This window comes from Pyricularia pennisetigena, chromosome 6 (assembly GCF_004337985.1).
Source record: "Pyricularia pennisetigena strain Br36 chromosome 6, whole genome shotgun sequence".
NCBI lineage: Eukaryota > Fungi > Ascomycota > Sordariomycetes > Magnaporthales > Pyriculariaceae > Pyricularia > Pyricularia pennisetigena.
The window spans coordinates 1,635,409-1,648,018 of NC_043744.1; the positions used below are offsets into that span (position 1 = coordinate 1,635,409).

A 12,610-nucleotide genomic window follows, 5' to 3' on the forward strand; every position below is an offset into this window, starting at 1 on the left:
AAAAAAAAAAAAATAGAATATGGGAGATGCTGTGAAGGGGTTCCGACAATTTCGTCAGCCGCCGTCGTCCCATCCAAGTTGCGCCAAAAGTCTGGTGTTGCCGTGGCTAGTGCGTTCCAATGCGCTAACTTGTGGCGGCTTGGCATAGACCCATTAAATTTGTTCGAAGCTCTTGCACCCTTGACAACTTTATTCGGCCAGGGCCGGAGGGGAAAAAAAGAATACCCCTTGGAAAAATATAACGATTTGATCCACACGAATGAGAGCACTATTTCACTTTCGACTCACCTTTGCTTTCAAGCAGCCGAAGGATCGGTGGCCCTGTCCTTTGCCTCCAAGGTGTCGGTGATAAACTTGTTCATAACCGTGCGGGCAAGGTAAATGGTGAGTCCAATGATTACAATCATGCACAGGATGATGATCACGATGGTACCGTTCTGGTTCATGTTGTCGTTCCGAATATCTTGCTGTGGGTGCGATTCTGTTTTACTTGGTGAGGAGAGTTGTGTTGTTGTTGACTGCCGAGACTGGATTAGATTTGTTGCCTTGGTATTACTGCGAGAAGCAGTCGAACGTGCAAGCAATGTTTGCTTGAGATGTCGCGCTTACTGGGGATGCTAAGCACCTAGCTTGTCGTTACTTGCGCTGTTGCTTGATCTGTGAGCTTGACAAATCAGCAGTGATTGGAAGACGCAAGGCAACAAGAAGAAGAAAAAAAGCTAGGCCACATCGATCAGGGAAACAAACGCCAGAAGACTGCCAATAAGCTGTGCGAGCCAACTAAAACTGCCGAGCGTCAAGCAAAGAACAGGTGCCGTTGCCCACGCCTTGTTGCCAAAGAATAAGTCAAATATCGGTAAACTGCGGCAAACTACGGCTTCAGCGAATCCTTGCCCCCTTCAAACTCCCCAACATCATACTCGTCTGGATATCTTTCGATATGGTCCTTCAGCTCTGCCATCTGCTTCTTCAGATCCGGCGTCAACTCCTCATAAACGTCTTCGAACATGGCCCGGATCGGCGGCTTCTTCTCCTTTTCTGCCTCTGAGAACGCCTTCAGGATTTCCTTTCGCAACCTATCACGCATAATCTTCTCCTTGTCATCATCCCACATGCTCTTGCTCTCCATCCACTTTCGCAGCCTGGAGATTGGGTTGTCTCTCCGCTTCCAATCCTCGACCTCCACGCGCGCCCGGTAGGCGAACGAATCGTCGGATGTGCTGTGGTGCCCAACACGGTAGGTCAAACACTCGAGGAGGACTGGCTTCCCACCGTTTTCCAGCGCCAGCTCCCTCGCCTTCTTTGTGGCCTTGCGCACGGCCCAGATGTCGTTACCATCGACCCGAACCGTATCGATGCCGTAGCCGATGCCACGGCTAGCGATGCCGTCTCCCTTGTACTGTTCCAGCGACGGCGTCGAGATAGAGTACCCGTTGTTGCGGCAGATGAAAATGACAGGGCATGCCCTCGTAGCCGCGATGTTGAGTGCGGCGTGGAAGTCGCCCTCTGAGGCGGCGCCCTCGCCAAAGTACACAACTGCGACCCGTTCCGGCGCATCTGGGTTTGCTATGCGCTGCATCTTCATCGCGTATGCCGCTCCTGAAGCCTGGGGTATCTGCGTTGCTAACGGGGAGGATATCGTGTGCTGCGAACCAACCATTATTAGACTTTTGTCAATTGATACAGCTTGTCGGTCCAAGAGAAGCAGAATGCCACTCACCATATTGAGTTCCTTGCTACCATAGTGGACAGGCATATTTCTTCCTTGGCCCGGGTCATACTTGTTCGCAAACAACTGGTTCATAAAGTCCCTGAACGTCATACCGCGTTGCCTGTACACGCCCTGCTCACGATATTGACAGAAGATGACGTCCCTCAACTCCAAAGCCGAGGCGGACCCGACACAGACGGCTTCCTCGCCGGCTGATACCATATAAAAGCTGACACGTCCCTGCCTCTGAGCATCAAACATGATGGAGTCCATGATCGAGACGGCCACCATGTCTTCGTACAGCTTAATGACCTCCTCGTCATCCAAGTCCGGCTCGAATTCCGGGTCCACCACGACGCCGTGCTGGTCGACCACTCGGTACGTCGGCATCGCAGGATGCTGCTCCGGGCGCTCAAACTGGAACTTGGTCGTGAACTCGCTCTTGACCGCGCCAGGAAATGACACGAAGCTCGAGTCGGGTGTTTGTTTGAGCGTGCTAGCCGCCCTCACCGAGGATGCGCTGCCCGAAGCCGGTTGGCGCAAGGAGCCGATTTTTGGCGCGCTGCGACCGTGGTTGCGGCATCTTCGGCCGATGGAGGAGGCTGCGCCAGGGAGACGAACTCGCATCTTTGTGTTTCGTCGGAACTGAAGTCCAAACCAGGCTGCGATTGAAAATATGAGGTAATAAAAGAAATAAAAACGAAGAGATGGATTTCGTGATTGATTGTAGTCGAGGCGATGTTATTGAGAACCAAGGCAAGGTAAGGAACACATTAGCTTGGATGCGTTAGTCTTAGGGGTTCAGGCGTTGTTGTGAGGGGGGATCATTGGCATTGGCCGGCCATAGCTCCCATGAGCCGGTGGCCCGTTGATAGCCGCGCGACGAGCGTGGGGTAAACAGACGACGTCATTGCTTAAGCCGGGCTCACGTGCCTGCCTAATCGTGAATAGCTTCTGGGGTCTCAATATCGAAGTGTAGACATTCTGCAAGCATGAAACATATTCTATGGAGAGGACAGATTGTTTATAGCATTCGCACCGAAAAGAAAGGTCGGTGACTCGGTATATGCAAAAGTCTTTTCTGGGAGAAGAAAAATGATGTTTGGGAGTTGACTGAGCAGCCACGACCAGAAAGTATGAAAGTTCATGATTAGCGCCCATATTGGCCACATGAGATATTAGACCAGACCTAAACTAACATAGACATAACTATATCTACCTGCTTGCACAAAACAGACAATTAGTGTAGAGAGAATAAAAATGTAGCAGTGGATATATAGATGAGATACATAGTTGCGATGAATGCATTCGGCCAGCCATCGGGGTTCTCGAGTCAAACGTAACCCCGAATTGCTCGAGTCAAGTCCAGCCCATCTCTCCAGATTTGAACGATGTGACGAAGCAACCAACGACAAGTGTTTGCAATGGGTTTGTTGTAATTTCTGTGCAGTTTGCCCGCCTATGATGCGCTTACTGCGGTATGATTTCGTGAATGGTCATCGTTGTTTCATTATCATTCCAGACCTCCACAACGTCAACCAAAGAGACCAAAGAGGAGGGGCGCGCCGGCACAAATTAGAATTTGGCCAACGAAACGACGTAATGACAGTTGCCACACGGTCGGGACACGAAGTCGGACAGTGTCTAAATGCATCCTCACGAGCTATGAGTTGGATAGGAAAATTGCCTATGTACTAGACTAGTTATTCAATACTCTTGTGATTTTCGACACCATGCAATATGTAAATAGAACGATTTGGGGGTTATTCACATTGGCCAACACTGAGAAAAAAGGTCGAATCCATGAACACTCAGGCTAGCTTCGTAATCGATCCGGCATCGCTGGTCTCGGCCCACACAGTCTAGACCCAAACGGTGCGATCGCATCCAGGGCTCACGGTAGCGCTGGACTCGCTGCTGACAATGTGATAGGGTACGCCAGGAACGCCAAGCACACTGGAGGCAGGTTGACCCATAGGTACTCAGGCCAGCGCAGGGGTCCCCGAAAGTGTTGGCGGACGGTCGGGTGGGCACGCTCTGTGCTTGATTTGACCGGAGCCGCCTGGGCCCTTGCCTTACGGTTCGGACAACAAAGCGCAAACTGTCACAGACAGCCAACTGTCGGTGATTGATGACTGTACATTTTTCTTTGGCTTCTTTTGCTGAATCAACGTCGACCCCGATAAACAGATGCTCATGTGTCCATGAGTTCAGCCGGGCATCCAAACCATCTATGCTCCATTCCCCCCCTTGGACCAACTAACCGACCACAAATCAACCCCTGAACACAACACGTTTAACAGCCAGCACAGCACTGCATCGAGAAGCCCGCCCTCCGACTGTCGTGTCGCCCGCCCCTCGCTGTGCCTAATGGCGTAATCCATGGCAGAACGAATGCCATCTAATCCGCCGCGCCAAAGATCGGTCGTTGTCGAGAACAATCATCATCATCCAGCAGCCTTTGGGCTCCCGCGTCCGGATTTCACTGCGCCCGTCGCCGATACCGCCGATAACGAGCCGTGCCCCTCTTCATCCGTCGTGCCGGCCGCTCCTGTAGTTTCTGGCGCAGTGTCGGTCAAGACTGCTCCTTCCTCGCGTCAATCGCCATCATCAAGGTACATTCTACCTCAACTTCCCGACCGTCTCTCGTCTTTCAGGTCCCAATACAATACAATACATTTATTGTTCTCCGCAAAATCCCGCTGCACGAGACCAGCTGCATGCTCTGGGCTCTGTGCTTGCCTTGAATAGGTCAGCCAGCGTCTGCGATCCATTGCATCCTACCTAGATTAGAAGCCCCGCGGAGTCGTGACAGTGCAGTGCCTGTATCGGTGTCCGCCCTTTTTTTGCTATCATCACAGGCGGCGGTGGGCTGAACTTTTTTTTTTCCCTCCTTTCGGTTTTTTTTATTTTTTTTTTTTTAATTCTACGTTGTTGCCTTAAGCCTCTAAACTCCAGGTGACAAATTGGTTCACCGACGTTCCCCTTCCTGTCTCTCCTGGACCAACCTGTTTGACAACGGTGACCTGCCCTCATCCGCCCCGTCCAGGTGCTGTACAGTCATTCTGGTGGGCTCACCTACAGTGCACGCCACCAGGATTCTGCCCGCCCGTCATCGCCAAACCCGACTCCTCCACTTCACCGACGCACTTTGGGCAACCGACAACACGCACATAATTTCATCCACCTCACTTTGACTTTGAAACCCCGTCGCCATCTTCCACTACAAACTCACCGTATCCCATCACTTTGATTTTAGAGCACCTAAATACAATTCGGTGGTTTACTTTCGTCGTGCTTTTGCGTTACCGATCCCTACATTACGCCATTATCTCGCAGCTCACTTTTACCGCCCTCGCAAAGACCAGTCTTGGTCGTCGGGCCATCTCGGTCGCTGTGGACATGACACGCCCGACTCCTGGTTGTTGATTGATTTTTTGACTCTTGCAGTCGTACTCACACATGTCCTCATGTCTCCCAGAATCACCCGCTCGTCGGTTCGTCACGCCGCAAACCAAGCAGGTCCGCCGCCCTCCACAACTCCTGCCCCAGGTGGCGTAGAACCCGTCACGGCTGCTCCTGCTGCCTCACCTTCCGTCTCTGCCAGTCAGACCTCGCGTGCCACCACCCGCAAGCGGAAGTCAAGGGATTCGAATACGTCCCAGCCCGAATCTCCGGACCACACTGCGGCATCCCGTCGACCTAAACGTCAGAAGCCGGTTAGCGAGTCGTCTGTAAAACCACCTTCACAGTCTCCTGCCGCTTCCACCAGAAGTCGAAAAGGAAAGGCTCCTGCTGCAATGTCTAGCCCAGAGTGAGATTCGACCCGTCCTTGTCCTTATTCAACCGATTGCGGTGAGCTTGAACTGACTAGCTCCACACAACCACAGTCCCAATGTCGGGCCGTCTGGCCCACCCGATAACGCCACATCGGCATCCTCGAGTAGGAAATCCAGCAGAAGCAAGAAGAACACACAAACCTCCGCCGGTGAGTTTGCCATCCTCTGTTCGTCCAAAAAAGTTGTTTACAGAAACTAATACCAAAAGCGACAGAGTCGAGTACACGACCCCAGAGCAGCTCTGCGAAACGTCGAACATCTCAACGTCCCTCTAAGAACGATCCAGATCAGGATATGGTCATGGCTGGCACCGACGAAGCCGAAAAAGCAAAGCCTCCGCCTCCACCAGACCCTGCAGACCACCAATCTGGAGACGATAGCGACGAGAACGACGATGATGATGACCACAGATATGACGATGACGACGACGACATCGATCCCTTCGGTAGCTTTGGGGGACCGCCTCGCGGCCTTGTGGGAGGCCTTCCGATGTTGCATACCCTTATGTCCGGGATGGGTTCAAGACTTCGCTCCCTCATGGCCAACCTATCCAACAAAGAGGATCCATCAGTACAGCTGATCGCATTGCAAGATTTATCCGAGATTCTTCTCGTATCCAACGAAGACAATCTGTCTGGGCACTTTTCACCCGATGCCTTGGTTAAAGAGCTTGTGGCTTTGATGCAGCCCCATGAGATTACCGGAGAGGAGAATCCAGAGATAATGCTCTTAGCCTGCCGCTGCCTGGCCAACCTGATGGAGGCATTGCCACCAAGCGTTGCCAACGTTGTGTATGGAGGGGCAGTTCCTGTCTTGTGCCAAAAGCTGCTGGAGATATCTTTTATCGATTTGGCAGAACAAGCCCTCAGTACCTTGGAGAAGATCTCTTATGAGTACCCGGCCAGCATTGTCCGCGAGGGTGGCTTGACGGCCTGCCTGTCGTACCTGGAGTTCTTCCCAACAAGTACGCAGCGAACAGCCGTAACTACCGCTGCGAACTGCTGCAGGAACATCACGGAAGACTCGTTCCCAGTCATCAAGGAGGTTATGCCCATTCTGCTCAACGTTCTCAACAGCAGCGATCAACGAGTTGTAGAGCAGGCATCTCTGTGCGTATCACGCATTGTGGAGAGCTTCCGATACTATACTACAAAGCTAGAGGAGCTTGTCAGCGTTGACCTTCTTAAGGCTGTGCTCAGGTTACTTCTGCCTGGCACGACCAATCTCATCTCACAAAGCATTCACACCCAATTCCTCAGGGTTTTGGCGCACACGGCTCGAGCAAGTCCACGGTTGTCGGCTGAGCTCTTCAAGCTAAACATTGTCGAGACCCTTTACCAGATCCTGACCGGGATATCGCCTCCAGCCGGTACTGATGATGTCGCCTCTAAGCTGGACAGCGTCCTCATAATGCAGGCCTTAATTCATCGTCCTAGGGAACAGATAATCGAGACACTGAACGTCATATGCGAACTGTTGCCTGCGCCTCTTCCTGTATCATCGGCCCAGCAATCCGAGATATCTGTTTCGACAGCAGAACCAGCAACCCCATCTTCTCAGGCGTCTCGGAAAAAGACGACAAACGAAAAGAGAGTCGAGCTCCTTGAGGACTGCAAGGAGCAAGTTCGCCGCTTCTGCTTGATCTTATTCCCTACCCTGACGGATGCATTCTCCAGTACCGTCAATTTGACAGTCCGCCAGAAGGTCCTCACTGCACAACTCAAAATGTTGTCGAACCTGGACACGGACATTCTCACGGAAGCTCTCAAAGTTGTACCCTACGCTTCTTTCCTTGCCTCAATTTTGTCGCAGCAAGATCATCCCAGCCTCGTCATGTACGCCCTTCACGCTACCGAGCTGCTTATGAGCCGTCTCGACAGCGTCTACAGGTACCAGCTGTACCGTGAAGGCGTCATCACGGAAATTACCAAGCTTTCCGTTGAGGAGGACAAGTCGGCAGCAGAGGAGGAAAAGAAAACCGTTGACGAAGCAGGGTTGGAAACACCCGGGCAGTCGTCGGCCTCGGCCGCGGCTGGCAGCAAGGCTGCCGATCACGACTCGGATGAGGAAAACGGTAATGAGGACAAGGATGACGACGATGAAGATGAGCACGACGCAGACGAGGATGGCGAAGATGGCGAGGATGCTATGCGCTCCCATCACTCATCTGACGACGACAATGATGAGGAAAACGAGCACAACCACCGAATCGAGGAGATGTCAGCGTCACCGGCCAGTTCCGAAGGTTCCTCGATGTCCATTGATGGTCCAGCTCGTCATATTATTGCTCCTATTGACTCCATGCAGAAAGCCATTTCGGATGTTGCCAAGAAGTTCCTTGAGACCTACGAAACGGAGAAACACAGCAAGGTTATGAAGAAAAAGGCTACCAAGATCCTCGACAGTCTCTCAGCACTCGCCACTGATATCGAAGTCTTCTACCTCCAGCGCAGCTCTCAGAGCGTAGATGCCTCCAAGGGTGTTGCTTATTTCAAGCAGCTTGCGTCCTACTTCGACTCTGACCAGTTGGAGAGCGTCACAAGTGCCGAGCTTCTTGCATCAGGACTGGTGCGCGTTCTTGAGCGGGTTTTTAGTAATCCCGACGAGAGCCTTGCCGCGGCTGCGCAGTCGGACTTCCTGCAAGTTTTCATGGGCTACACCGTCAAGTCAAAGCCAAAGACTGCCACGGCAGACTCGCCGGCTACCCCATTTAGCGTCATGGTTCATAAGCTGCAGGATTTACTTAGCAGATCAGAGCATTTTGAAGTCATCACAGTCCACCAGAACGCGCTCGATGGCAATAGGAGCAGTGCGGCATCAATGTTGGCCAAGCAGATCAGGCTCAGACTGGTTGCTGACGATGATTCGGACATACCTCGGGCGTATCGCAATATCATGGTCAGTATCCATGCCATTTCGACATTCAAGTCCCTGGACGATTACCTGCGACCTCGCATTAGCCTTTCGGAACGACCTAGGAACAACAGCTCTAGGAGTGTCCTCTCAAGGGCTATGGCTGCACTTGCCGGTCATCCAGGAATCCCTCTAGAGGCGGCCGAGAGGCTGGCTGCTCGCCTGCCGGCCCTTGCCGCAGGTGGAAGCCCTTTCGGTGGTCCTAGCGCAGGATCGTCGCTGTTCCAGACCTCGCAACCCTCTGCGTCTCGATCTGCCCGCAAGACCAAGACCAAATCTAACCAGCATACCGAGTCCCCGATTACGCCAGACCAAGCTTCGCCGACGTCTCGCGATAAGGCTGTGCTCCGACGTTCGAGCAGACGACAGGCTGCATCGGCAGATACGCCCCCTCCGCCTCCACCTCCTCCTGACGAAGAGGAGAGTCTGGCCAGCGCTCTCGAATGTGCCGATGAAAAGCAGCTTTCAGATGGTGACGATATGGGAGAAGCTAGTGCGCTTGATGCAATAGTCGGTGAGCTCGAAGAAGACATGGGAGACGAGCCAGCGGCAGATCCCACAGCTGTTAACATGGAGGTTGCAGCGGGCGGGAAGATCACCGCGAGGAAGGAGGATGGGACGCGTGTGCCAACTCCATCACAGGCAGCCGGCCCGGCTTCAACCGCACCACCATCGGCCAGTGGCATCAGTAGGGACAGAAACAGTGCCATCAATGCGGCCTTCCAAAGCCTGCAGGGTACTCCTACCCCCGGCGGACCTTCCAGACCCCTGTCATATGCTGCTGCAGTGCAGGCAACTCCACAAGACTGGCACATTGAGTTCAGTGTGGATTCCAAGGTGATCCCGAATGAAACGACAATTTACCGGGCGATACACAGCCCGAACGCGATTGTCGATAGCAGCGTCAGTCGCAGTGTCTGGTCTGCCGTACACTCGGTCAAGTTTCGCCGGGTCCCCGGTCCGCCTCCAACCTCTGAAGGATCACCTTTCGGTGCATCTTTCGAAGGAACTGCAGGCAATGTGGACGAGAACGGGACACCTGCATCTCTCAGCAAGCATCCTGCCACTACGTCAATCTTGCGCCTTCTCAAGATGCTTCATGATTTGAACGCCAACATTGATGACGTTTTGGTAGAGAACAAGGAGGCCCTGAAACTCAACATTGAGCCACTATCCCAATTCGTGAACACAAAACTCACGGCAAAACTCAACAGACAATTGGAGGAGCCGTTGATTGTGGCGAGCAATTGCTTACCCAGCTGGAGCGAGGATCTGGCTAGACAGTTCCCATTCTTGTTCCCCTTCGAGACGAGGCATTTATTTTTGCAGTCAACCTCATTTGGCTATGCACGATCCATGACAAGGTGGCAGAACGCGCAATCTCAAGAGGAATCGCGTCGCGACCGAAGGGACGAGCGTCCCTTCTTGGGCCGCCTGCAGCGCCAGAAGGTGCGCATCTCCAGATCCAAGATACTCGAGTCCGCTGTGAAAGTCATGGAGTTGTATGGCGCAAACCAGAGCATTCTCGAGGTGGAGTATTTCGAAGAAGTTGGTACTGGCCTCGGGCCTACCCTGGAGTTCTACAGTACGGTGTCCAAAGAATTCTCAAAGAAGAAGCTCAAGCTCTGGCGCGATGCAGACCCCAACGACTCGGACGAGTTTGTTTCCAGTCCCAACGGCCTATTCCCGCGACCGATCAGCGAGGAAGATGGCTCAGGAAGCAACAGCGAGAGAGTTCTGGGTCTTTTCAAGATTCTTGGCAAGTTCGTTGCCAGGTCAATGATCGATTCTCGAATTATCGACATCAATCTTAATCCCATCTTCTTCAGAATCGGAGATGAGAAATCGGGAGTGAAGCCTTCGCTGGGCGCGGTCAAGATGGTTGACCCAGCACTTGCACGGTCACTAATGCTGATCAAGAAGTTTTCCTTGGCGAAGAAGGAAATTGACGAGGATCCATGCCGGACGCCTGCCCAGAAGGTCGCCGACACGGAACGTATCACGCTCAACAACATCTCTATAGAGGACTTGTCATTGGATTTCACACTACCTGGCCAGCCCCATATCGAGCTTATTCCCAATGGGGCTCAAATCAACCTTACTATAGAAAACGTAGATCTTTACCTCGACAAGGTCATCGATATGACCCTCGGAAGCGGGGTTCGTCGACAGGTTGATGCGTTCCGCCAAGGTTTCTCTCAGGTGTTCCCTTACGCCGCCCTAAGCGCTTTCACTCCGGATGAGCTTGTGTCTCTATTCGGTCGTATTGACGAAGATTGGTCCCTTGAAAGTACGTTGTCCCTGATTTTTCTTCTCCCTGTTATTCGTGACGTTTACTGACTTATTTTTCTTTTTCTCAATTAGCACTTATGGATTCAATCAAGGCCGATCACGGCTACAATATGGACAGCCTCAGTGTCAGAAATCTCCTGCAGTTCATGAGTGAGCTCTCGCCCGCGGAGCGACGCGAATTCTTGCAATTCACCACGGGCAGCCCCAAGCTACCCATTGGAGGTAGGTTCAACCGTTTGGTATATGTGTTTGTAAGCATCGCTGACAAACTTGTTTATTCTCGTACAGGTTTCAAGAGTCTCAATCCCATGTTTACGGTGGTATGCAAGCCAAGCGAGGAGCCTTACACATCAGACGACTATCTTCCGAGTGTGATGACATGCGTCAACTATCTTAAGCTTCCAAACTACACTGATATTAATGTCCTCAGGAAGAGGATGTCAACAGCTATGAAGGAAGGACAGGGAGCCTTCCACTTGTCTTAGCTCTCAGCAAGACTAGGACTCGTAATGCCGGATATGTATTTATTATTTCGATCGCTTCCCATCTTTCCCGGCAGCAAGGATCCTTGCCAATATTGGAAGGTTCACGTGTGAATTGGAAGGCGCAAGGTTTTCCGGGAATAACAGCGATGACTGCATCAATGATGAGAGGCAACAACGTTCTATTTTTGGGCGCCTATTTGGGGTTTTATTCTTGTCGTTTGCATTTAAGCCAATGGTATCAAACTTTAGGCACATGGCGAACTGAGGATGGTTTCAAAATTCCTCCATCTATTCGTTGGAGAGCAAGGCAGACGGGTGAAGCGCGAATTCGTTTGACCTCGATGTTTATGTTCCTTTCAGCACCATGTAGCGATATTTTCATTTGCGTTTCACTAGCCCTAAATCAATGCGTTTTGTAATATGACATGGTACATCGGAGACTGGGCTGCATTGGTTGTGTTTATGAGGCGTTGTTTGTCTCTTATCCTAAACCGGCCTTGATACTTACAAGGTCTAAAAGCTTAGGACTAGGTATGTGTTGTGATGAATACACCCCATATATAAACGGAGTCCATTCAACAATATAGGTTTAGTTCCTTTTTTTCTTTTTCAGTCTCCTGCTTACTGGGACAAATATCACCCAGACGAAACTGGTAAATGCAAGGTCCGGACGCCCAGACCAATTCAATCAGACCAAGTCTGCCGTTGCTAGGTACTTCGCAGGGATGCATACAGCCAGATCGATAACGTTTCGGGGTTGACATTTAATAGTTTAGCTGCCTTAGTTTGGGGATGTAAAACTTGATTTGCCCATGGTGGTGCCAGACTCTAGAAAATACGTAGAACCGTGCCTCCTGTCACTGAAAAGTAAGTGCACTGTGTTGGTTCAGTGGCCAAAGCTCATTGGTCGCACATGCCTTGGCGCGGAAGGTTTTTGATACTTCGTAGTCACTTTGTAGTCAATATAAAAAAAGGAAACAGAATCTGTGGAAATTGACAGAAAAAAACCGAAAAGAAATTAAATTAAATAGAAAAATTAAAAAAAAAAAAAGAATGCATTCGGTGACTTTGTCCAAGTTCCATGTGTTCTCTTTCCTAACCTTACCCATGAAAACGCGGTGGACGCGTTTGAATGAATAAGTCAGTCCAGAATTAGGACATTTCTCGAGCCTCGGTACTTTTGACTGCCGTTGTTACTTTGCGATTCCAAACAAGGTACCGATTGTTAAATGAAGTTCGGCCAAAGGGTGCCGGACTTCCCGCGCCCCTCTTTTGCGCATCTTGGCTTTGTATGGACCAATGGGAATTAGATCTGCGAACCCTTTAGAACTTCTGGAGCTTCCAAGGAGCTAACTACCCCACGTTCCTGT

The 12,610-nt window shown here is 51.5% G+C and overlaps 3 protein-coding genes across 3 annotated transcripts; 2 read left to right on the forward strand and 1 right to left on the reverse strand.

The window, feature by feature from the left end:
• Positions 1-296: 296 nt before the first annotated feature.
• PpBr36_04299 (uncharacterized protein) lies at positions 297-2,338 on the reverse strand (the record flags this gene model as incomplete). Its single annotated transcript, XM_029891462.1, has 4 exons — positions 297-481; positions 626-645; positions 873-1,645; positions 1,721-2,338. The coding sequence occupies 4 exons, from the start codon at positions 2,336-2,338 to the stop codon at positions 297-299; spliced, it is 1,596 nt and encodes a 531-aa protein (XP_029750444.1).
• A 1,307-nt stretch (positions 2,339-3,645) lies between these two features.
• On the forward strand, positions 3,646-3,843 carry PpBr36_04300 (uncharacterized protein; the record flags this gene model as incomplete). Its single annotated transcript, XM_029891463.1, has 1 exon — positions 3,646-3,843. A coding segment is annotated over one exon (198 nt), but the record flags the coding sequence as incomplete, so codon positions are not given.
• A 250-nt stretch (positions 3,844-4,093) lies between these two features.
• PpBr36_04301 (uncharacterized protein) lies at positions 4,094-11,240 on the forward strand (the record flags this gene model as incomplete). The annotated part of the gene is made up of 6 exons (XM_029891464.1): positions 4,094-4,326; positions 5,193-5,525; positions 5,602-5,699; positions 5,765-10,753; positions 10,828-10,977; positions 11,044-11,240. The coding sequence occupies 6 exons, from the start codon at positions 4,094-4,096 to the stop codon at positions 11,238-11,240; spliced, it is 6,000 nt and encodes a 1,999-aa protein (XP_029749057.1).
• Positions 11,241-12,610: the final 1,370 nt, after the last annotated feature.